General features: G+C 47.3%; 1 protein-coding gene across 2 annotated transcripts in view; it reads left to right on the top strand.

The window, feature by feature from the left end:
• Positions 1–23,708, top strand: part of LOC147107856 (histone H4 transcription factor) — a 41,356-nt gene extending 17,648 nt beyond the window's left edge. The window contains exons 9-11 of one of the 2 annotated variants that reach the window (XR_015080898.1): positions 1,371–5,662; positions 21,757–21,972; positions 23,603–23,708. Coding sequence is in view for 1 of the 2 variants with exons in the window: in XM_086007215.1 (XP_085863341.1) it covers positions 1,371–1,893 (523 nt within the window). In the remaining variant the exon portion in view is untranslated. Of the gene's footprint in view, positions 1–1,370; positions 6,545–21,756; positions 21,973–23,602 lie in introns of those variants that run through there. The other variant, XM_086007215.1, reaches the window with a different exon arrangement.
• Positions 23,709–25,512: the final 1,804 nt, after the last annotated feature.

The raw sequence follows: 25,512 nt of genomic DNA, 5'->3' as shown, positions 1-25,512 counted from the left end.
TAGCAAAAGATAGCATCGCTGACCCCACCCAAAATGTGAATCTGTGTGGAACGGGATTTAAACCTGCAACCTTCCGACTCGGAGAGCTGACTTCAGTGGTGCTTCTTTGAAAAACGGTCAGGTCAAGGTTTGTAATGCTGCAGGTTGAAAGAAGTAGGAGATCCCACCTTAAATACAGATGAGGTTGGCCACTTTAGTTCCTCTATCCAGAAGGCATCTACAGTCCCCTCTGGCCAAGGTATATTCAGTGGGCACTGTGGAATTAATTTTGCCAATTTGGGTGTGGTGGGGGGCGGGGCGAGTGCAGAGATCTGAAAGGGGAAACTGAAATCCTATCATTCTACAAACAGTATAAAACAGGATGGCAGATGGGGAACCATATAATAACTATAGCAGATGTGAAGTGAGTTTGGGTAGTTGACCAGCCTATAAACAGCTAAGATGATTCTTCACTGGGCACTGATAAATATAAGCAGGATTTCTGTCCCCTTTTTGTTCCAACACAAAAGACGTAGATCTTCTATTTTCAGGATTGTAAATTCATCACTGTAGCGTCCCCTTAATACCATCGGTTACTGCCCACCTAAAATTTGGTTGGTTAATACCTGGTTTTGCAGGAAACCACTTTACTAATGCTTACCCAATGGTGCAATTAGACTATGGCTGATGCATGTCGTTGGAGCAGAATAGAGGGAGCATCACGTTACCCCTGTCTGTGCAATACCTGGTCTTCATGGTAAATGCCTAAAATGGAAAGAGTTTAATTTCCTCAATTCTAAAAGTCCTACACGTTGTTGATTGGGTGGCGTACTGGTTTAAACACTGACCTTTCACCTCTGTTACCTGGGTTCAGATCCAGACGGACTCAAATTCTTCTACCTTCTGGGTCCCATGTGAAAGAGATTGGGCAGATTCAGTCCAGTTCCCTGTGGGCACAGAGGGCGCACCAGGGCAGGAACTTGGGGGTTTTTTTTCACCGAATTTCAGATTTCCACCCCCCACCCCCCCTGGATTTTGTGTTCCAGCGAGGTGAAGAACATTGGTGCTGTTCCACTTTGGTCAAACAATAGGCATTCCGAGTGAGATTTGCCAGTTGAGTGCCATTTTATGCTGTGGATCGATGCCCATTAGCCAGATTGAGGTTACCCAATTCACTTCACACGGGGATTTCACTAGCCGTGTGAGTTTCCCGTCAACCCGGTTTGGATTTGAACCCAGTCCTAGAGGTGAAAGGTCAGTATCTAGACTACTGCACCACTCGGCGTCCACCCCCTCCCCCAATTTAAATTGAATATTTCATGTCTGACGGTGAAAATGGATTCCACACCCAAAAAAAATCCAACCCTTTTTCTTTTGCTTTAACTGTCTAGATACAAAGAACACGCAGATGGATATTTGCAGTTGCACATGGTCCGCTATGAAACCGCTGAGCTGACGCAGCAGATCATCAAGGACCTGGAGAAGAGGCATGGGCCCCGGAGGAAGGCGACTGAAGTGTGTTTCCCAGCACCGGAGTCCCGCCGCAAGACACTCTCCCTGAAACCCACCGCCGGCAAAGCAGGCAAGGAGGATGACTACCTCGCTGCTGCTGCTGCCGCCGCCGCCCGGCTGAGGCGCGCCGGGCAGCAGGAAACCGCCATCCCGTCAGCCAGGCCCTCGCCGGAGGCCCTTCAGCTGGTGCGGCGTGACTCCCCAGAAGCCCTGGAAGGGGGCGAGCAGGAACTAGGGGTTTCTGGAAGCGACTCTCCTGTCTATTGTGTCCTCAGTAATGTAGCCCAGGTGGCGCCCGAGCCTCCTGCTGCCCCTGAAAGGAATGAAGACAGCTCCTCCCTCGACCCCGTGGAAACGCTGGAGAAAGTAGCGCGAGGCCTTGGGATCCAGATAATCGGATAGTCACTGTTGCTGGTGGCGAGTCGGTAAAACCGTGGTCCCTAGCTTCTTTAAGGAATGGTTGCCTAAATAAAGTGGAAGTAGGGGGTTAAAATTCAACGGAGTCCTGCTGACTCTGCATTATCAGAATTGAGAGGCTGCTGCTTCTTGCTGCAGTGTTCAGGTGTTTTAGATAACCAACAACTGGATTCTGGATCAAATTCTTATTTTCAAATTCTTATTTTGCCTTCTCCCACACGAAGTTGCAGTTTGTCCTGCGAAGCATCTTCCAGCGGTGAAGGGAGGGGAACCTGGGCCACCACTCTCCGAGCAGCCAACTCAGAGGCTGAGCAGCAGGTCTGCAGTCCTCTTCCCTGCAAGCGTGTGAGGCCTGAGAAGACCAATGGAACCTGGGAAAAAGTACACGGTTTTGTGCGATTTTGGGGTGGGGGGAGAATTCTATTTAAAGAAAAGGTACGGGGGTGGGTGGGGAGGATATCGCCTTGGACCTTTTCCTGTTGTTTCCGTCCTTGTGCCACACACAAGATAGGATGAGCATGTAGCTGGTGTTGGGGGAAAGCCGGACAGGCAAAGCCTGTATTTCCACAGCTGCCGTTCAATACCTGCTGCATGCACATGTGTGTGGGTCTATTTTCCACATGCATGTGGCGTTTTATAAGCAAACCAAACAAATTCAGAAGCCTGCATTCTGTTTGCTTTGGAATGGGCCGAGGGTGGTCTGTCCCTCTCTCTAACTGTTGCCCCTGCTTCTCCTGTCAGGAAGAGCTTGGTCTGCGCTTGTATTGTTGAGATTGAGGGGATGACCAGATGGGTTCAGATGATGAGGGCCCTTACTTCTGAAAAGCAACCAGCAACAACCTGCATTTATATAGCACCCTTTTAAACGTAGAAAAACATCCCAGGGTGCTTCACAGAAGTATGATGGACACCGAGCCAGTGGAGGAGATATTAGGCACCTGTCTTGTCATTACAATATCCAGCTGCTCTTTAAATAAGTCCAGCGTCCTGGCTACAGCCACTCTTCCTGGCATCCCGTTGCATCTGTTGATCCCTCCCTGTAAAGAAATGCTCCCGGGTGTCTGTTCTCAATTTCCCTTTCCAACCCTGAACCCTTTTCTCCTACTTTTGCATCTCTTAACGCATTGATACAAGCTTACTTTATCCCGTTTAAGTATCTCCGTATGGCCCCTCTTGAGATGTCACTTTTTTGGCTGCAGAGCCAGGGCTGGTGTATGTGTGAACCTGTGTCTGCCGCTGTGTCTGGCTCAGTTTTTCTCCCTTAAAAAAAAAATTGAATTGAGAAGGCGTGGCACAGATGCGAATGGTGACATCGGGCCAGGCACCTCGCTAAGCCCTGTACTCCCAAGCACTGCCTGAAGATTAAGCAGGCTGCCAAATGGGCTGTGGGCTCAGCACCTGCATTGTTCTATCCCCTAGAGGAAGCTGACTGACTGTTCCAGAGATGACTCCGTGGTGAGTGGGCAGTGTCGTCAGTTCTGTTGCAATGGTGTTTATTTTTCCCAGTGTGCGGAGAACCTTCCCTGTGATATGTTCTATGTTGACATTCGGCAACCCCCTTTCCCTTCATGCCAATCACCCTTTCCTCCTTTCTCGTTAAACACAAATATTGGTTTTTCTTTAGTGTTTATTAATGGAAATTTTTATCAAGATTATATGATGGACCTCACCTGTTCTAAAGTGAGGAGCGTGACTCAGATTTACCTTTGTTACACTTCAACAAATAAATAAAACCAAAGGGAGTGCTTGGGTTTCTAAAGCTTCATAGGTTTTGAGAACTTTCCAACATTTCAGATTTGCTGTAAGCCTCTTGCTGTAACTGGTGAACAGCCCGTACTCTCGGGCAGCAATAATCTGCTTTGCGCTGTGATGCTTAGATCGATGCCCCATTTCTATCACAGTGCTGCCTGCATCTGTGGCACGGAACACCATCCCGGCATCAGAGGTAAATAGCCAGTGACTGCTGTCAGTGAAATTTTAAATCTTGCTTCACCTCCATCCCCTTCACCCCGACAATCAGGACGATCAGTGGCCAGTAGCGTGCGACCAAGGCTTTGGAGCGACTGTCAGTCCGCATGTTCACGCCCTTCAGTGTGAATGGGAAACCTGCCGTCCTAATCCTGTCTGGCCTATATGTGACTCCAGTTCCACACCAATGTGGTTGACTCTTAACTGTCTGCTGAAATGACCTATCAAGTCACTCGGAGCTACTAGGGGTGGGCAATAAATGCCAGTCTTGCTAGCGATGCCTGGTTCAAGAAGGCAGCTCACCAGCACCCTCTCAAGGGCAGTTAGGGATGGGCAATAAATACTGGCCATGCCAGCGACGCCCACATCTCATGAATAAAATAAAATAATCCCGAGAGTGAATAATTGCTCTGAATTTGCGGTCCTGATGACAGCGAACTGGCAGCGTTCGCTGTTATTACCACTTTGAAACTGACCGCAACGTCAGGATTTAGCGCATGCGCAGCCTAACGCAGAAATCCTGAAGTTCCGGTCTGTCATTCACTGCTCCGACACTGGCTGCGCTGTGGACCTAACCCCTCACAGCCGGCAATCAGTGCAATCACTCAAATCATTGTAACTGATGAGAACTTTGTCTCTTCTGCGATAATACCGCTGTTAAAACACCCCATTAAAAGTTAGACTCTTGGATTAGGTATAACTGGGGTTTTAACAGCGTATTGACTGCTAAACAAAGGTTATGGTCCTGAAAAACTAATTTTAGTTTTGCGGAGTGTCACATTTATCTATTTAATAAAATAGATTTAATAAAAAAATAAAATTAAGAAACATTAAAAAATAAAAAAATTTAAGTTTGTTCATCTTTATTTCAGGTTTGCCTTTTCCCCCATGTGAGAGCCCCAATCTTTGTTTTGCTCTCTCTTAACATTTTTTTAAATTTAGAATTTTAGGAACCTACCCACTGTCTGTGAGAATTCTGTGTTTTGATTGCCTGCTTAGACAGCTTGTTGACTTCTGTTGATTTCAATTGCGTGTCGGAAAACCCCAAATTCTCACCACAGAGATGGCGAAATCTTTGTGCGAAGCTTATTTTGGGGCCAGTGGCGAGCGCCTTTGCTTCGCCGCTGACCACAAATTCCAGGCTGCTACCTTTTTAAGATTTGGAAGGGAGCCGCCCCACCACATTGTGGAACTGCTACAACTGAAGCCCCAGCAAACTCTGCTTAACCTGGTTAAACAGAATGACCCTGGTCAATTCATAGAAAGTTACAGCATGGAAGGAGGCCATTTCGGCCCATCGTGTCCGCGCCGGCCAACAAAGAGCTATCCAGCCTAATCCCACTTCCCAGCTCTTGGCCCGTAGCCCTGCAGGTTAGAGCATCCCAAGTGCACATCCAAGTACTTTTTAAATGTGGTTAGGGTTCCTGCCTCTACCACCCTTTCAGGCAGTGAGTCCCAGACCCCCACAACTCTCTGGGTGAAGAAATTTCCCTGCTAAACCTTCCCCCAATTACTTTAAATCTGTGCCCCCTGGGCTTAGTGCAGGGTCTGCGATGTTGGTACAACTGCAGTTTTACCCATTTTTAAGCCCAGCCCCGCCTCGCCTCGCCCCGCCCCTCCTTGTTGCCAGGACAACTAGGGGGTAAAGCGTGAGACATGCGGCATCGGGACTGGACTTATAAATCGTGGCTGCGGCCCTAATCTTCCAATCAGTGTTGCATTACAGATTCCCTCCAGTAACTTCGGTACACCTTCAGCAAGTCAAAGCAATAACAAATTGAAACAGGTGGGTGTTTTCCTCCCACGCATAGCGCCAGCAGCAACACTCTTGTCCCGACAATGCAGCAGGCTGTGCAGAACCCTTTATAAACTGCTTCTTCCTGCCGCCAACATGGCCTTGAAACAGGAGGGCAGGTCTCGTTGCCAAGGGAATGTTGCCAAGTTGCAGAAACCCGACAGGTGGCTGGGACGGGAAGTGGGATCTTGGCTTGAATGGAAAGTCGTTGAAGCTTTGCTAACCAACACTGCCACATCGTAAGCTAGGAGCAAAAATGGCGGAGAGGGGGGTGTTCTATTTTTAACATTCAGATACTTGATGCTTTGGGTTACATTTTTGAAATTTCCGGATAGCTTACTGGAAAGAAGAAAAAAAAAACAGGCTGCCCGGTTTATAAACTAGACAAGGTGGCTGAGCCATTTCTGACACTTACCGTGGGTCCAGTTTACGGCTTATGCACTGGTGCCTTCTGTACTGGATTGTCTTAACTGCAATCTGTAAAAGGTCAAAAGCAATGAGCACATGAAACTTTCCATCAAATGGAAGATTTTCTAAACTGTGAAATGACGTCGAGCGTTTATATTTTAACTCGACATCCCGTCAGTCGAATAAGTTGTAAAACTGTTGTCACTAGGATTCCAGTAAACCAATTTGTGGTGGTAGTTTAAAATCTCTGCTGTGTCCTCTTGAACTGTGGACAGCACCCAGTATTGTAATGATAGAAAAGCAAAATACTGCAGTTGCTGGAAATCTGAAATAAAAACAGAAAATGCTGAAAATACTCAGCGGCCTTGTTCCCTTTTAAGTTGTGTGGCCACGCAGCGCTCTGCATTCCCGCGCAGCTGGCTCACCGGCTTTTAAATAGGAAAAACCGCACTTGTGCGGTATTTTGAATGGGCTGCGCAGCCCCGAATAAAAATTTAAAGGAACATTGCTCAGCCGGTCAGGCAGCACCTTTTTACAGTTCTGATGAAAGGTCGTCGACCTGAAACGTTAACTCTGTTTCTCTCTCCACAGATGCTGCCTGGCCTGCTGAGTATCTCCGGCATTTTCTGGTTTTTTTTTGTAATGATAGAGTTGGACATTGTAAACTTGAGTTGTGTATATTGGTAGCATGATGTTGCTGGTACCTCAAAGGCTGCCACTGGTACTCGTAGTCCTGGGAGCAACCTGAGGTGTTCCATGCCCGTTTGCAGAACAATATAGTACAGGTAGACTACCCTTTATCCGGACTTCCGAAAACCGAAACCCTCTAAAAACCGAAGGTTTTTTCGTTCAGCGTAAGTCGTGCGTACGAACGAAAAAACCTTCGGTTTTTAGAGGGTTCCAGTTTTGGAAGTTCGGATAAAGGGTAAGTCGTGCGCACGACCCCCCGCCGGCCCCGACAACCGCCGACCCCCCCCGCGGACCCCGCCGGCCCCGACAACCGCCGACCCCCCCCGCGGACCCCGCCGGCCCCGACAACCGCCGACCCCCCCTCGGACCCCGCCGGCCCCGACAACCGCCGACCCCCCCCGCGGACCCCGCCGGCCCCGACAACCGCCGACCACCCCGCCGACCCCGACTGACTTACGCTGAGCGTCAGCGTAAGTCGTGCGCACGACCCCCCGCCGACCCACCTTCCGAAATCCGAAATTCTCCTTTATCCGAAACTCGGCTGGTCCCGAGGTTTTCGGAAAAAGGATAGTCTACCTGTATACTGGTTTCAGTGTGATTTTGCTGCCGTGTATTGCAATTAGTGTGCTCAGTCAGCCTGGTGACAGCACTGTTGTAAACATGATTCACCTTGAGCTGTCTGAGGTGGGAGGGTATTTTTACGAGACCACACTCCCAACTGGCAGCCTCACCCACCAGGAGCCCAGTCCCGCGCACCCAGCGAGTGCAGACGTGTAAAGCTAACATTTGTGTGTACGATAGATGTTTAATACTGTGTTATTTGTAATAGTTTTTAATTGCAGTTGCCACTAGGGGGGTTACAGTGTAAAGACACTACTGCTGTAAAGAAGAGCTTTGATAAATCAAGGTTTACTTTATCATTATTATTTGACAGCACTTTGCTGTTGTATCTAACACAGCTGCTCAACTACTTCTGCCCCCACCTTTGTCCCTCCCAGTGCTGTGGAGGAATTTACCAGCTGTGTGTACATTTAAGTAATAAATCACAACCTTACTAGCGACGCCCATATCCCAGGAATTATTTTTTTAAATTCCCCCTCTACTCACTGGCTCTTAAAAAGAACAGTCCTGGCATTTTAAGAGCAGTCGGAGTTTATTATATCAGGATCAAAAGTACCATTGGATTTTTAATAGCCAATATTGTGCCTCATCCAATCATTTTTTTATTCATTCATGGGATGTGGGTGCCACTGACAAGGCCAACATTTATTGCCCATCCCTAATTGCCCTTGAGAAGGTGGTGGTGAGCCGCCTTGAACCGCTGCAGTCCGTGTGGTGAAGGTACTCCCACAGTGATGTGGGTAGGGAGTTCCAGGATTTTGACCCAGTCACAATGAAGGAATGGTGATATATTTCCAAGTCAGGATGGTGTGTAACTTGGCGGTGGTGGTGTTCCCATGCACCTGCTGCCCTTGTCCTTCTAGGTGGAAGAGGTCGCGGGTTTCAGAGGTGCTGTCGAAGAACCCTTGGCAAGTTGCTGCAGTGCATCTTGTAGATGGTGCACACTGCAGCCATGGTGCACTAGTGGTGGAGGGAGTGAATTTTTAAGGTGGTTAATGGGGTGCCAGTGAAACGGACTGCTTTCCCCTGGATGGTGTCGAGCTTCTTGAGTCTTATTTTGAGGCGCTATACCCAGTAAAGCAGAAGACGTTTTTTTTTCATGGAAATACTCGTCCAGTAAAAGTTATTTTTCTGTTGAAAGCAAGTGATGGAGATCACTTTGGAACGTGCTGTTCTCTTTCCTCTTTGCCTCCTGCCTGAATGCATTGAGTTTTAATGGGTGCTTGGGAAATAGCCTGCAGTTGCAGAGGTAGCTTTCTGCATGCATTAGAAGGACCTCCCACCATGCACGCGAGAGTTGCGTTATATTTTAGTAATTGTGAATGTATCTCACTCGGGGACATGTGTCTGTATCCTTATGACAGATCTGGTTGTTTTTTGCTGCCAAATAATTAACAATTGCTCGCTGCAGTTCAGTTTTGACGGCACTGCCTGGACTGTGCAGCCCTAACTAACCCACCTGTCATCTTGCATGTGTACGCCACTGGCTTTTTGGAGCATAGTTCTAAAGCAGTTGTTGCCATGTCTAATCCATTACTTTAGTATAGAGTTAGGCTGCAGTTGCACTGCACTGGCCTGTTCCTGATAGCTGTACAGTGCGAGGTACATCCGCAACACCTGATTTACATTGCGGACTGCAAATCTCCAGTTTTCAGCTCATGTATGGCGGTACATTTGCATACAACTTCACTCCCCTGAGGCTATTTTTCATAAGATTAGAGCGTGTTTCTAAAGTGCTCACAATATTCAGCGGGCTACTTAATTTTTAAAAAGGGACGTGAATTTCTACCGTGCCTTACCATGTTTCCTGTAGAGATGCCCTATGAAGTACTTCGCAAACCAGGAATTAACTTCCGAAGTGGAGTTGCCAGTTGTTATGTCTTCAGATTGGACGGGCTATTTTGCTTCAGCGCTGTTTAAACCCAGCTTCACACCTCCCACGAGTTCTATTCCACTCAAACGCCCAGCCTCTGAGCAGTGTGAAGCTTGGCTTCATTGCATTGTGGGGTCAGCACTAGATCTGACTCTGGAGTTAATGCTGCCAGTTGGATGTCAATCCACGCGCAAAACTGCTTCGCACAGACTCAAAATTAAAATGGATTCTGATTTCCAATGACTGACTAGTGTGGATGTTCCTGAAATAGCTTGACTTCTAATCATAATTTTATCCATTTTTTTCCTATTATAAATGTTTACAAAGCGTTCCACATTAACAAACTCCATCCTCAGCTCCCATGCCAAAGATTATTTCTGACGTTGCCACCCTAACATTCCCAGTGCCTACAGATACAGTTTTTAGATTAACACGGAAAGGAAGACTGCCAATAATGGCGCAGTCCTGTCATGTGTCCACAAGAACAGCATACAGTCTTTAAATAAAAACTGGTTTTATATATTTTTTAATTGCTTCTAAAGGTCAGAAATGTGTTAGTATCTTTGTTTCCCGTGAGGGTTTTGAGCTGGTGCTTTTTAGTGACAGATGTGCACTTGTGTTTATGTAAATCATAATTTATGCATATTGCACACGTGTATATAGTTGGAAATGTAAACGTTTTTTGACGTGGGATGTGTTTAAGACGAAGTACGCCTTTCTCTCGGCCTCATTGTCCACTGAATGTGCCTCTGATGCCTCGCGTATTTCTAAATAATCTGGAGAGCGTCCAAAATGCACAAGACAAAATTGGGAGTGGCGAATGAAAGAACTGGTGCTAACAATGTGTTCAGTTTGCTTTCGGAAGTCTGCCATGTTTATTCTGTGACAAATTGAGAATACATTTCAGGCACCTTTTTTTTGGGGGGGGGGGGCTGCTGTTACTAAAGAAACTTCCTATTTGTTATCGCACATCTCTTGCCCGGGTGGGCTTTCGGTAACTACATTTGAATAAGAATTGCTAGACTGGAAAAGTCTGAGGTCCATCTAGTTGGCCTTCTACCACCCTGGTAGTCACATGCTATGATCGAGTTGTTGACTCATTAATTAGAAGAATCAGTGTTCCCTTTAAGCTGCGTGCGTGGCCCCGCAGTAAATCTGCAAGGTACCGCGCAGGCTGCTCACAAGCCTTTCCATTGGAAATACCGCACATGCGCAGAAATTTAAAGGGACCGTGCATTGAAATAAACAGGCCGCGCACAACAAAGACAATTTAGAGGGAACATTGATGACAATTATACTGCATTGACATAGCCTGTGTAATATAGCAGGCTTTATAGCCTGTCTAATATAGCAGGCTTTATAATATAGTGCTGTGTCCAGATTGGCTCCCTTTTAAAACATAAAGACAATGCATCGTGGAAAAGCCAAACTGATTGATGGGAAGTTTGTAGAGTATTGATCTGTTGATCTGTCTGGGTAGCTGAGACTGAGACAAGAAAGGGAAGATTTCCTGTTTTCTCTTTGTAGTCTGTTCTTTATACACATCCCTTTTATAATTGTTACAGATACAGACCAGAGTATATCTTACTCCTGCCCCATCCCCATACTCTGCTGTATTGCTTTTTAAATTAACGCAAATTCCACTGAATGTTATCTGAAATGTTACATTATCTTGGACCATAATAAAATCAGTACAAGTTATGAACTGAGTTTTTAATAAGTATACACTGATTTCTTTTTAGAGAAGTTGCCTTTTATAAACTTAACTCTTCTCACTTTTTTATACTTCAAATAAAATTTTGATTTTTTTTTCTTCTAAGTAGTTACTATCTGATATATTAAAGGTCTTTCATATACTGTAGTGCTCAGTTTCTGTGTCTTACTCACTTCCTGTGTCTCACTTTATCCAGAGACAGGTTAGAATGTGTAACTCATTACCAAAGCAGGTACACTTATTTTCATCTGGCCTATGTCATGCCTTTCTGTCACGATTAAGCTTAATTTTGCTTACTTTTTTTGATTTAAGTCCTCCAAGCCTCATTTGTCACTGTAGGCGGTGCTGTTGCGTACCTACCTCTGAGGCAGCCCAGCTCCGTCTGCACAACACGTGGACGGTGCCACCTGCCAAAATGGCTTCTGTGGGTACTTCCGCCACCTCTCCTGCCCACCCGGACCCAACATGACTGCAGCCAGACAGGCCACGTTCCTTGGAACCAGCTTAAAGTTCAAATTCTACTTGCGATATTAAAAGCACCTAAGGCATATTAAACTAGTTGCCATTATGGGCCAGACATGTGGCTTTTCTCATTCCTGCGGGAGGGAAGATGCCTAAAAAGGTTTCCTCAGCACAGACCTTGGGACAGCTGTATTATTTAAAACATACAGCTCCGTTTAAGAACATAAGAATTAGGAGCAGGAGTTGGCCATTCAGCCCCTCGAGCCTGCTCCGCCATTCAATAAGATCATGGCTGATCATCGACCTCAACTCCACTTTACCGCCTGATCTCCATATCTCTTGATTTCCCCTAGAGTCCAAAAATCTATCGATCCCAGCCTTGAATATACTCAACGATTCAGCATCCACAGCCCTTTGGGGTAGCGAATTCCCAAGATTCACAACACGCTGAGTGAAGAAATTCATCCTCATTGCAGTCTTAAATGACCAATCCCTTATCCTGAGACTATGACCCCTAGTTCTAGACTCCAGCCAGGGGAAACAACCTCTCAGCATTTACCCTGCCAATCCCCCTTAGAATCTTCTATGTTTCGATGAGATCACCTCTCATTCTTCTAAATTCCAGAGAGTATATTTTAAATAACAAAAAACTTGCATTTATATAGCACCTTTCACAACCTTGGGGTGTCCCAAAGCGCTTTAGAACCAATTAAGTATTTTTGAAGTGTAGCCACTGCTGCAATGTAGGAAATGTGATGGTCAATTTGCGCACAGCAAGCTCCCATAAACAGCAATGTGATAATGACCAGAGAATCTGTTTTAATGTGAGAATAGCTCAAATTCCAGGTTCTTTCTGACTCGGGCAAAAGTTTTGCTCACTGAACCAAGCTGATGCCTAATTAGCCTCTACTTTGACCCAGGAATGCACAGTAAGAAAGCTTAAAGGAACATACTAAGTTATGCACATTCAAATAATTACATGATGTAACATTCCTTATAAAACACCGTAATCCTCTAACGGACCATTTGCAACGGCTCGGGCAATCAACTAGCATTATTAAATTGTGTACCCTGGGGATATTGGCACCTAGGTTACAAAAGATACCTTCATGAAAATGTAGTGAAGAGAATTTTAACTTTTATTGCGTAGTTTCAGGTCACATGTCTACACCACAAATGTTACTTTTAACGTATCAATATGTTAAAAATATTGTGTCTGCGCACATTTCCTGTCCACAAACAGTCACTTCCTGTTCTGTTTTTGTCACACTTTTGTGTCAATGTCCTCCAGTATAACTTCCTATGTCAACAATTATATTGGAAACAGCCTATGTGAACTTGTCCTGCTGTATATACATCCTCCCACCAGTGATGGTGCAATGTATATATAGAATGTATATACCTTTAAGGGGGGGGAACTACTTTTTACAGCTCATGTATACTGCAGTACCGGCAGTGACCACACCTGTATATAGCACTGAGTAGTAATCTGTACAGTTCATTTCCAGAGTGAGCCACGTTGAGTAAACACCTGTTGTACTGTTCTCCTGCAGTCTTGTGTCTTATTACTGATGGACACAACATTGGCGACGAGAAAAATTCGATCCTACCTGCAACTCTGCATCACCTCCCAGGGATTCGTTCCTGGAGACCAGAAGATTGGAGGTCAAGGCCAGAGACACGGGCGTCGACCATGGGCAACCGCCCAGTCATCCATCAGAGCAGCAGAGACTTGAGAATTGCGGGGGAGGCTGTTGAGAGCCAGGCTTGGCTTTCCAGTCGCGGTGGTCCAACGAAACGGGCTGGCAACAAGTAGTGCGCAGACCCTTCCCGGACAGCGGCGGGCTAGAGCCCGACTGAGCGGCACAGCAAAGGGCCGAGCAGCGTCGACGGGGGAGAGAGAGAGAGGGCAGAGCGCACAGGGCGCAGTCGGTGTTCAGGGGCCGAGCAGCGTCGAGGAGAGAGACGCGCAGAAACCTGCGAGGCGCCGCCATTGCCACGAGGACCGCTGAGAGCGGCGTTGGCAGCAGCGTAGGAAGGCCCGCGGAAAACTCGTTGGCAGCAGCGGGGGAGGAAGGAAAGCACGGGAGACGCCATTTTAAACCACACCCAAAATGCCGAAGAGTGGCAGTATCACCGCATTTGACAATGAAGTCGAAGATTGGACTACATATGTCGAACGAATAGAGGTATACTGCAAGGCAAATGAAGTGCCAGATGACAAGAAAGCGCTGGTATTGTTAAACTTAATGGGTGCAAAGACGTATGGCTTATTACGAAATCTAGTAACCCCAGCGAAGCCAGTGGAAAAGAGTTTTGGAGACATAGTAACGATACTACAGGAACATTTAAACCCCACACCGCTGCTGATAGCAGAAAGATTCAAGTTTCACAAACGGAACCAGCATAAGGATGAAAGCAATGCTGAATATTTAACAGAACTGTGCAAACTATCGAAACACTGCCAGTTTGGAACGGGACTGGCAGATACCTTAAGGGACAAGTTTGTGTGTGAGCTTCAAAGTGAAGGAACCCAGAAACGGCTTTTATCTGAAAAGGACCTTACGCTGGACAAGGCTTTCAGCATTGCGGTATCATATGAAGCAACAGCACGGGGCGCTGCAGAGATACAACAGAGACCACAAGAATATGGCACAAACGAAATGTCATACAGAACAGAGAAGTGCTATCGCTGCGGCAGAACAACACACGACCAGAATGATTGCTGGTTCAAAGACAAAGTGTGCAGACAGTGTGGAAAAGTAGGACACATAGCACGAGTCTGCAGGTCGGGAAAGAAAACCAGCAATAAGAAATCTCCAAAAGAAAAGTACAAGAAGGCACATAAGGTGATGGAGAATAGTTCAAACGAACAAAAGAGTGATACCGACTCCGAAAGCAGGGAGCTAAGTTGTCTGAAACTACATAATGTGATCACAACGGAGGATCACCGAACCATTTGGGTCACTCTCAAGATAGGAGTCCAGGTAAAAATGGAATTGGACACAGGATCAGCCCTAACAGTCATAAACCAACGGGACTACGAGCGGCTATTCTCACACATACCCTTGAGAGACACAAAAATTATTTTGAAGACATACACGGGGCAAAAAGTCTACCCCAAAGGAAAAATAAGGGTGACCGTTATATATAACGGCAAGGAAACACCAAAACTAGACCTGTATGTATTGCAAGATGGAGGACCACCATTACTGGGACGTGAATGGATCCGGAAAATACAGCTGGATTGGCATTCCATACAAGCACTGACTGTGGCTGCCAAAAAGGATGACGACGTCACACCTGGGCGACTGTCAAAGATCCTAACCGACGCACAAGAAGTGTTCCAGCAAGGACTCGGAACACTAAAAGGCATGACAGCAACAATTAAAATCGAAGAAAACGCAAGCCCAAAATTTTTTAAGGCCAGACCGGTACCTTGTGCGATCCACCCAGCCGTCGAAGCAGAGCTGGAGAGTTTGGAACGTTCAGGAGTACTGTCCAAGGTAGACTGGAGCGAGTGGGCTACGCCCATCATCCCTGTGGTGAAAAAGTCGTTGAGCAGCACGCCTGGGGAACCAAGGAAGGTTCGCGTCTGTGGGGACTTTAAGGTAACAGTGAACCCAGTCCTTCACACTGTACAATATCCACTTTCGCGGATTGAAGATATTTTCACCTCGCTATCTGGAGGGAAACGCTTCACTAAGATTGATCTGGCCCAGGCGTATCTGCAAATGGAGGTAGAAGAAGCATCAAAACAATACCTCACAATCAACACCCATAAAGGTCTCTACCAATACAACCGGCTGGTATTCGGGGTAGCATCAGCTCCGGCTATTTGGCAAAGGGCAATGGAACAAGTCCTGCAAGGGATCCCAGGGACCCAGTGTTATTTGGACGACATCCTGGTCACAGGCGAAAATGACAGTGATCACCTCGCCAACCTGGAGCAGGTGCTCACTGGATTGAAGGAATATGGGCTCCGAGCTAACCGCCACAAATGCGAGTTTTTTTAAAAACAGATCTCGTATTGTGGCCATGTTATCGATAAAGAGGGGTTACATAAGTCCCTAGAAAAGATTGAGGCAGTAGTCAAGGCTCCAGCACCGGAAAACGTGTCACAACTGAGGTCATTCCTCGGGCTGGTAAACTACTACCATAAGTTCTTGCCAAATTTGTCTACAATACTACACCCACTGAACACCCTACTGCAAACTGGGGTGCCATGGAAATGGAGTGACGAATGTAAACGAGCTTTCCAGAAGAGCAAAACACTAATCACATCGAAAAAGGTATTGGCCCATTTCAACCCAGCACTACCAATTCGGTTGGCGTGTGATGCGTCACCCTACGGCATTGGAGCGGTGCTGTCGCACAAATTCTCGGACGGCTCAGAGAGGCCAATAGCCTTTGCGTCACGATCACTAACCTCAGCCGAGCATAACTACGCCCAGATTGACAGGGAGGCCCTCAGCCTAGTGTGGGGAGTGAAAAAGTTCAATCACTATCTGCACGGGCAGAAGTTCACCTTGCTGACTGACCACCAGCCCCTTGTCTCCATTTTTAATCCGAAGAAGGGCGTTCCGGTGATGACTGCGCAATGACTACAAAGATGGTCACTCTTTCTAGGGGCGCACCACTATGCGATTGAATATAAGGGCACGAAACAGCATGGAAATGCTGATGGGCTATCATGCCTGCCACTGCCTACTGCGGAGGAAGCACCAGCAGTGGATCCTGTCGAAATATTTCATTCGACTATAGTTGAATACCTACCGGTAACTAACGCTCGTATAGAAAAGGAGACCCGAAATGACCCGACACTGTCTCGGGTATATGATTTGACGGTGAAGGGATGGCCAGCACATGGCGACTCACTGTTGCTAGCATTCTCGTCAAGAAGAGAACATCTGTCAGTGTGCCGGGGGACCTTGATGTGTGGATCCCGAGTGGTAATTCCACCCAAGTTAAGGGATAGAGTGCTCAATGAGCTTCATGAGGGTCATCTGGGAGGGGTAAAAATGAAAAGCCTTGCCAGGGCTTATGTGTGGTGGCCGGGAATCGATAAACAAATCGAGGACCTGACCAAGAGCTGCTCAGGATGCCAGAAAGTCCAAAATGCACCACCACATGCCCCTCTACACCCATGGGAGTGGCCCTCATCTCCATGGCAACGGGTGCATATTGATTTTGCTGGTCCATTCATGGACTCAATGTTTTTAATAGCTGTGGATGCGCACTCGAAATGGCCTGAGGTCATCAAAATGTTCACCACCACCACGGAGAAAACTATTGCAGTCCTACGGACCATTTTTGCCAGGAACGGCTTGCCAGAACAGATTTGCTCCGATAACGGACCACAGTTTGTGTCCGAAGAGTTCCAGAGGTTTATGAAGAAGAATGGGGTAAGGCATTACACATCCGCCCCGTATCATCCAGCCACAAATGGATTGGCTGAGAGGTTCATACAAACCTTTAAGAAGGCAATAAAGGCTATGTACAATGACAACATTCCGCTGCAGCATAAGGTGGACAATTTCCTGTTCGCCTACCGGAATGCGACACATGCAGTCACCAACCAGGCCCCGGCCATGATGTTCTTTAACCGAAGGTTACGATCTCGCCTGGATTTGCTCAGACCAAACGTACGAAGAGATGTTGAGAGTAAGCAATTCCAGCACATCCATGAGAAGCCAACAAGGAGCTTCAATGTAGGGCAACCAGTCTTGGCCCGCGACTACCGAACAGAAAAATGGCAGCCAGGAACGATATGCACACGACAGGGCCCACTAATGTACACAGTGGACGTTGGAGAGAACATCGTGAGACGCCATGCTGACCAGATCCTAGAGTCACAGGAACAAGTCAACCCCATGTCTCGCCCATGTGGACCTGGTGAGGAACCCGACGTACAGGTCGCATCTACCTCAGAAACAGTAGCATCGGAAGCTGATGACCCAACCGACGACAGGGTGCCAGAATCGCCTCTGCACCAAGAGCGAGACACTCGGGAAAGGCATTATCTGTAAAGTCTGTGGGTTGTGCAGTTAATAAATACACAGACTTCAGAAGTAACAAACAAACAGGTCTTTACTATTCGAAGGTCCGGGCGAATCTGCCCCAGAAATCCTGCTACAACACTTATATACTGGTGTGGTCACTATCGGTATTACAGTATACAGAAGCCAAACAAATAGTGCCACACCTAAAGTAGTTCCCTTAAAGGTGAATGGTTACATTCAATAGTTCCCTTAAAGGTAGACGGGTACATACACTACAATCCTCCCTTTTTAGCTTATTACTTACAGAGTCCCCGTTAAACATACATATCTTCAACTTCCTATAAAACAAATTACAGCTATAATCTCGGTGGAGTCAATGTCATATAAAACAATTTACAAATATAATCTCGGTGGAAACAGTTCACAGGTTCCGTCTCTGCGGAAACAGTTCATAGATTCAGTCTCTGATCTTGACCCTTATTTTCCCCACGGGGTATACGTTATGCCCCGTGTATGTCTGTAATACGAACTTGGTATTTCTTAAAGGTATGTGAGAGAATAGCCGGTGGTAGTCCCTTCGGTTGATGACTGATAGAGCTGATCCAGTGTCCAGCTCCATTCTTATTTGGACTCCAGCTATTTTTAGTATGACCCAGATGGTCTGTAGATCCGTTTCTTTACCCACATTGTGGATTCTCAGACTACCCAGCTCCTGATTGTTTGGGTCTGAGTCTGAATTCTGTTCGTCTGAACTCTTCTCAGCCACCTTGTGTACCTTGTTGTACTTTTCTGGTGGTGGCTTCCTTTGATTATTGATCTTTTTCCCGGACCGGCATACCTTCGCGATGTGACCCATTTTGCCACATTTCCTACACTCTTGGTTCTTAAACCAGCATTGATTCTGGTCATGCGTTGTCTTCCCACAACGGTAGCATTTTGTTGTGCTTGAAGTAATTTGGTCCACCCCGAGTGCCGCCGCCTTTAGTTGCATTTCCGCCGTTCCTTTCGCTGCGGCTTCGTGCGATGCAGCTATAAGGACAGCACTGTCCAGTGTGAGGTCATTCTCTTCCAGTAGTCGCTTCTGCGTCCCTTCTTTGGACAATCCGCATACGAACTTGTCCCGCAGCGCTTCTGTCAGATTCCCTCCGAACTGGCAGTATTTCGCTAGCCTACGCAGTTCGACCAAGTATTCCGCATTGCTTTCATCTTTCTTCTGCGTTCTTGCGTAGAATTTGAATCGTTCAGCCAGCATCAGCGGTGTGGGGTTCAAGTGGTCCTTCAGCACAGCCACAATCTCTTCGAAGGTCTGATCCACTGGTTTATTTGGTGCTATTAGATGCTTCAAGAGCCCGTATGTTTTTGCCCCCATCGAGTTTAGCAATGTTATCGCCTTGTCGTCTTCCTCTATTTTGTTGGCTTCGCAATAGATCTCTATGCGTTCCACGTACGTGGCCCAGTCTTCTATTTCAGAATTAAAGTCGTTAATATTCCCTCGCTTAGGCATCTTTCTTCCCTTGGGAGCAGCACCAGTATTTCTTATTTATTTATTTGTTTCTAAGATGGCGGTTTTCCCGCGAAATCGGCGGTTTCCCGCTCTTTCCTTCTCGCCCCGCCCACTTCAATGGCGGTATGTCAATCAAGTTGGCGGTTTTCCCGCGAAAATGGCGGTTTCCCGCTCTTCCTTTCTCGCCCCGCCCACTTCAATGGCGGTTTCCCGCTTCTGGCGTCTTCTCCGCCTAATGGCGGCTTCCCGTGTTTCTTCCCGGTGGAAGGGGTACGCTTCCCCTTCAGCGGACAGGTTCAGCCGCTGGCTGGCTACCGCACAGCTCCCCTTACTCGGCTATGTCTTTTCCTCCCGCCCGCACGGCTCTACCGGCGCTGGGTACACCCCGTTAGCGGAGGACAGTTCAGCCGCTGGACTGGCTCTCGCGCAGTCTCTCTCTCCGTACCCGGCTCTGTCTCTCTCACCCGCACGTTCGATGCTACCGGCCCTGGGTACCCCGTTGGTGGAGAACAGCTCACCGCTGGACTGGCTCTCGCGCAGTCTCTCACCCCGTTTTCGGCTGTGTCTCTCACCCACTCCCGCACGTTCGGTTTTGCCGGCTCTGAGTACCCCGTTGGTGGAGAACAGCTCAGCCGCTGGACCGGCTCCTCGCAGTCTCTCTCTCCGCACCCGGCTCTCACCCGCACGGTTCCCGTTCGCCTCCCCAGCCCTCTCGCAGACCGGTGTTCCCCTCCCCGGCTGCGGCTGGGTTTCTCTTCCCGCGCCTACTCGCAGGCTCAGCGCTTCGTGGCTGCGGTCGCTGCCCGGAGTTTTCCCGCCGATCGCGGTCCGGCTGTCACCCGACGCCGTTGGACCCGACTTTTGGCCGGCACAGCTCCCCCTCGACCGAGGTCGAGTGCTCTGCCCTTATCCTCCGGATACTTCTACACCTTCCCCTACTCACAGTTTCGTCGGCCGCCTTGTTTCTTGCTGGTCGGCTCACTCCGCACCGTGGCAGAAGGGTAGTCAGTGCCTGTTGCTGATACAGCTTTTGTTGTTAGTCTTCCTGCTTTCTGTTGTTGCAGCCTCGTGTTTTCTTTTGGTAGCACGACGAGGGCGGTTGTCTCTCTTCGACGCTCTTCGTTGCTTATGGTAATCTTGCCGCAGGGTACGATCGGACTCGTCGCCACTGTAAAGTCTGTGGGTTGTGCAGTTAATAAATACACAGACTTCAGAAGTAACAAACAAACAGGTCTTTACTATTCGAAGGTCCGGGCGAATCTGCCCCAGAAATCCTGCTACAACACTTATATACTGGTGTGGTCACTATCGGTATTACAGTATACAGAAGCCAAACAAATAGTGCCACACCTAAAGTAGTTCCCTTAAAGGTGAACGGTTACATTCAATAGTTCCCTTAAAGGTAGACGGGTACATACACTACATTATCCAGAAAGGATCAGAAAGCCTCCCCAAAGACTGAATATATAAATGGACTATTTTCAGATAACGTTGTATGTTAAAAGTGTTAATTGTAATTAGTTTGATATTTAATTGTTAAATGAGTGTTATGGTACTGTTAATCTAAAAGGGGAGGAACTGTAATGTATATATAGAATGTATATACCTTTAAGGGGGGAACTACTTTTTACAGCTCATGTACCGGCAGTGACCACACCTGTATATAGCACTGAGTAGTAATCTGTACAGTTCAGTTCCAGAGTGAGCCACGTTGAGTAAACACCTGTTGTACCGTTCTCCTGCAGTCTTGTGTCTTATTACTGACGGACACAACAGATGGCACTGCAGCACTCGGGTTTGCACCAACCAGCTCCTCAGCCTGTAGTCCAGAGAAACTCCTCCACTCTACCTCTACTTCCTAAATTGCCCTCAATTTTGCAGTTTAACTAAAAATAATATTACATAGACTTTACGGCAATTGCAGAAACAGGCCATTCGACCCAACTGCAGGTGCGTTTTATGCTCCACACAAGCCTCCTCCCACCGTACTTCATCTCACCCTACCAGCATATCCTTCTAACCCTTTCTGCTTAAGTGCTTGTCTAGCTTCCTCTTAAATGCATCTATGCCATTCGTCCCAACTACCGTTGTTCTCTTTAGAGCAGAGAAGGTTGAGAGGAGATTTAATAGAGGTGTTCAAAATCATGAGGGGTCTAGACAGAGCAGATAGATAGAAACTGTTCCCATTGGCGGAAGGGTCGAGAACCAGAGGGCACAGATTTAAGGTGATTGGCAAAAGAACCAAAGGCGACATGAGGAAAAACTTTTTACGCAGCGAGTGGTTAGGATCTGGAATGCACTGCCTGAGAGGGTGGTGGAGGCAGATTCAATCGTGGCTTTCAAAAGGGAATTGGATAAGTACCTGAAGGAAATAAATTTGCAAGGCTACAGGGAAAGGGCGGGGGAGTGGGACTAGCTGAAGTGCTCTTGCAGAGAGCCGGCATGGGCTCGACAGGCCGAATGGCCTCCTTTTGTGCTGTAACCATTCTATGATTCTACCTGCTTTGGTAATGAGTTACACATTCTAACCTGTCTCTGGATAAAGACATTTCTGCTGAATTCCCTTCTGGATTTATTGGTGACTATCTTATATTTATTGCCCCTAGTTTTGGACTCCCTATCGAACTCTTCATCATTTTAAAGACCTCAATCAGGTCACCCCTCAGTAATGTTCCCTTTAAGAGCACTTTCAACTGTGACTTTCCTTCTGTTCCTACACCTTATGCTGTTGCTCAGAGGATTATATTAGTTATAAACAATTCATGGGCCAGGAACAAAACCTATTTTAAGTGATATCCTTACACCCAACAGAAAAAGGAGACCTTCATCTTATCCGTCTGTGTTGGGTTTGAAATCGGAGACGGTGGAGGGATCGAGAGAGGTGGTGAGGTAGAGCTCGGTGTCATCAGCTATGGCAAAGGTGGGAACCTGTTTGGAGGGGTTCACAGCCACATCTCTTTACTCAGCAACAGTGTCTGACTCCAGTTCTGATGAAAGGTCATCTGAAATGTTACAAAGTATTACAAGGTATTTACAGCACAGAAACAGGCCATTTGGCCAACTGGTCTATGCCGGTGTTTATGCTCCACAAGCCTCCTCCCACCCTCTTCAACTAACACCATCAACATATCCTTCTAATCCTTTCTCCCTCATGTGCTTATCTAGCTTCCCCTTAAATGCATCTACGCATCAACCACTCCATATGGTAGTGAGTTCCACATTCTAACCACTCTCTAGGTAAAGAAGTTTCTCCAGTATTCTCTATTGGATTTATTAGTCACTATTTTATATTTATGGCCCCTAGTTCTGGACTCCCCCGCAAATGGAAACATCTTCTCCACGTCGACCCCATCAAACCCTTCCATAATCTTAAAGACCTCGATCAGGTCACCCCTCAGCCTTCTCTTTTCTAGAGAAAAGAGCCCCGGCCTGTTCAATCTTTCCTGATAGGTTATAACCTTCTCAGTTCTGGTATCATTCTAGTAAATCTATTTTGCACCTTCTCCAGTGCCTCTATGTATTTTTATAATATGGAGACCAGAACTGTTCACAGTGCTCCAAGTGTGGCCTAACCAAGGTTCTATACAAGTTTAACATAACCTCTCTATCACTCTAGAGATGAACCCCGGTCCTTTTTTTTTATGGCCTTATTAACCTGTGTCGCTACTTTTAGTGATTTGTGTATCTGTACCCACAGATCCCTCTGCTCCTCTACTCCATTTAGACACTTTGGGGGAGAAATTGGGTGGAGCCGCAAACGGGGCGCCAAGCTCGCCTGGGCGCCAGATTTAGCGCTGCGATCGGAGCAGCAGCGATCGCCGGAAATTCAGCTTGAGCGCCCCAAGAGGGACACGGGGCGAGGCTCGAGGCGCTCCGCGTCCCTCTTAGGGCGCTGAAACTGAATATCGCAGCGCAACGTGCCGCAGCGCCATACGCTGTGGCACGGCGCGCTGCGGTACTGCAGGCCTTCCTCCCATTGTTAAGGGGGAGGGGCCTGCACCAGCGCGATGAGCGATCGCGAGTGCCGGCAAAAGAGCCCGGCAATGAGGAGAAGTGCCGGGCTCTCGGAAAACAGCCGGCAATGCCGCGGGCGGAGATCAGGAGGCCGGGGACGGAGGTGCTGGCAGGCGGCCGCTGAAAAAAACGGCCGCCCCGCACCTCCACCTTAATTTGCACCAGTGCCGCCACAGGTAGGCCCCGTGAACCGGGCACGATTAGCGAGCGGCACTACAGAGGTGGTCGCTGCCAAATATTGCGATCGGGGCGGTAGCGGGGCGCTGCGCACACTGATGACATCATCGGCGGCGGTGCAGCGCAACAGGCTAACACCGCCATTAGCGCCCCAGCTAAATATCGCGGGAGGCGTGGCCAGTGGCGCTAAAGCCACTGAGTGCCCTCTTTAGGCGCTAACTGGTGGCGCAGCCCACCGAATTTCTCCCCCTTATTTTCCAAGGAATATGCAACCTCCTTATTCCTCCTACCAAAATGTACCACCTCACACTTATCTATATTGAAGTTCATTTGCCAATTACACACCCATTCTGCAAGTTTATTAATGTCTTCCTGTATTTTGTCACAGTCCTCTGTATTAACTGCATCCCACAATTCGGTGTCATCCGCAAATTTTGAAATTGTACTCTTGTTTCTCTCTCCACAGACACGGCCTGACCTGCTGACTATTTCCAGCATTTTCTGTTTTTATTTTAGCCTTATAAGTGCTGGAGAAATGAAAGTCATCACATAAATCAATTGTCACGAATAAAACGATAAAATATAAGGCACTGACTGAGTAATTGTTGCTATGTGGTTTGAATACTTGTTAATAACCGGAAATGAATGTTCATTCTGAAGGTGACTTATGCCTTGGAATTGCAAACAATGTGAGGTGCATTAGCAATAGTTACACTATTGACGGGACTATTAGCTGTGGTTACGATGCCTCAGCCCATCATTATTTGAACAGAACAAAGTAACGTGCCTGTTATTCTGCTTTCTTTGATTGACTATTACAGTTAATAAGGATATCCTGGCCTGTTGTGTGGGAGTTACTGCATATGTAATGTTGTGGTATGTGTTACAGTCCACGTTTAACATGGACAGTCGCTTATCTCGGCCAAAAAGCCATTTGCATTAACGCCAATTTCAAAGTTGCCGGCTACAACGTCTTAAGTGCTCCGTTTATTTCAGGCAGAAGCAGTTGTGTTCACTTATTAGTTCCCCGCCTAGTTAAAGCTTCCCTACTATTAAATCCACCTCGGTAACCATGATCTTTCTTCTAGTTTGGCATACTTTGGAGTTCTGCAGATGTTTCTCTCCAATCCTCTTGCCCAATTCACATTCCCGCAGGATTTATACTGCCAGTCATTGGCTTTAGTTCTGCGAAAGTCTTTCCAATTCCTGTTCCTCCGGCCTTTATTGCCTTTGGTACAATGTGGAAAGAATTGTATTGTACAAACAGAGACCCCTGATGTAATATAGTGGCTGCGAGATCACGGGATGGGGCAGGGAGAGATTGTGGGGAGGAGAGATCACAGCGAGGGGGGTCCGAGAGATCGTGGTGACTGAGGGGGGTCAGCCGATTGTGTGGAGGGGGCGCGGGGGGAGAGACAAGCCACGGCAGGTTAACTAGAGGGGCCTGGGGTGGGGAGAAGCACTCCTGGTCCACAAGCATTGCTGGAAAAGCATTTGCTTGCTGGATCCGGCAGTTCTCGCCTCCCTTTAGCAGCCGGGTTTCCCGAGCCTCGAGAATCCCGGCCCGTGGCCATTAAATCCAAATCGATGATAAAATCTGAGGCACGCGGCCTCATTAACCTATTCTAGTGACCGACCCACCTCTCCAGAGAGGGTTGCTCGTCCGACCACTGCCACCCCAGTTAAACGGTAAGTAAACACGTTTGCGGGCAGTTGAGGTCATGTTCCCCAACATGTCTCGCCCGTCCTGTGGGATTTTAAATTACCCCCCGGTACGTCCGGGTAAAAAATGTGGAAATGTAAACTTTGGAAGACAAATAAACCGCGTTTCCTACACCACAACAGTGACCACACTTCAAAGGTATCTCAGTGACTGCAAAGCGCCTTAAATGTCCTGAGGTCGTGAAAGGCGCTATATAAATGTAAGTTCTTTCATTCATATTTATTTTTCTTACATTTTGTTAGTGAACGGTGTTTATAATGAATAAGAATGCACCATTTTAAAGTAAAATTCAAACATTTTCTAGGGAAACATGCCTCGAACTCCCTAGATATACGTGCACTAATGGCGACAGAGAGGCACCATTTTAAATTTGTTGTCTAAACTCCTGTTGGCACCCTACCTTGTTAGAAAACTAGTATGTATAGTAGAATAAGTCAAATGCTCACTTAAACAATATGCTCCAGTTACACTTGGCAATAGTGTTATTGTTCAAGTGCGGGAAAACCGCAGCCAGAGGGTACTGATACTGTGGCGAGTGTGGAAAAGGTTATGTCGAGAACACAAGAAAGCACAATGTACTCACTCCAATCTCCTTCCACCAAGACACACAGCAATATATATATATATATATGACACCGAGCCAAAGAAGGAGA

Source organism: Somniosus microcephalus, chromosome 14, assembly GCF_052327205.1.
Source record: "Somniosus microcephalus isolate GS21.2 chromosome 14, FLI_Smic_1.0, whole genome shotgun sequence".
Lineage (NCBI taxonomy): Eukaryota > Metazoa > Chordata > Chondrichthyes > Squaliformes > Somniosidae > Somniosus > Somniosus microcephalus.
Note: the sequence above shows the minus strand (reverse complement) of the source record. Positions and strands in the feature narration are given on the sequence as shown.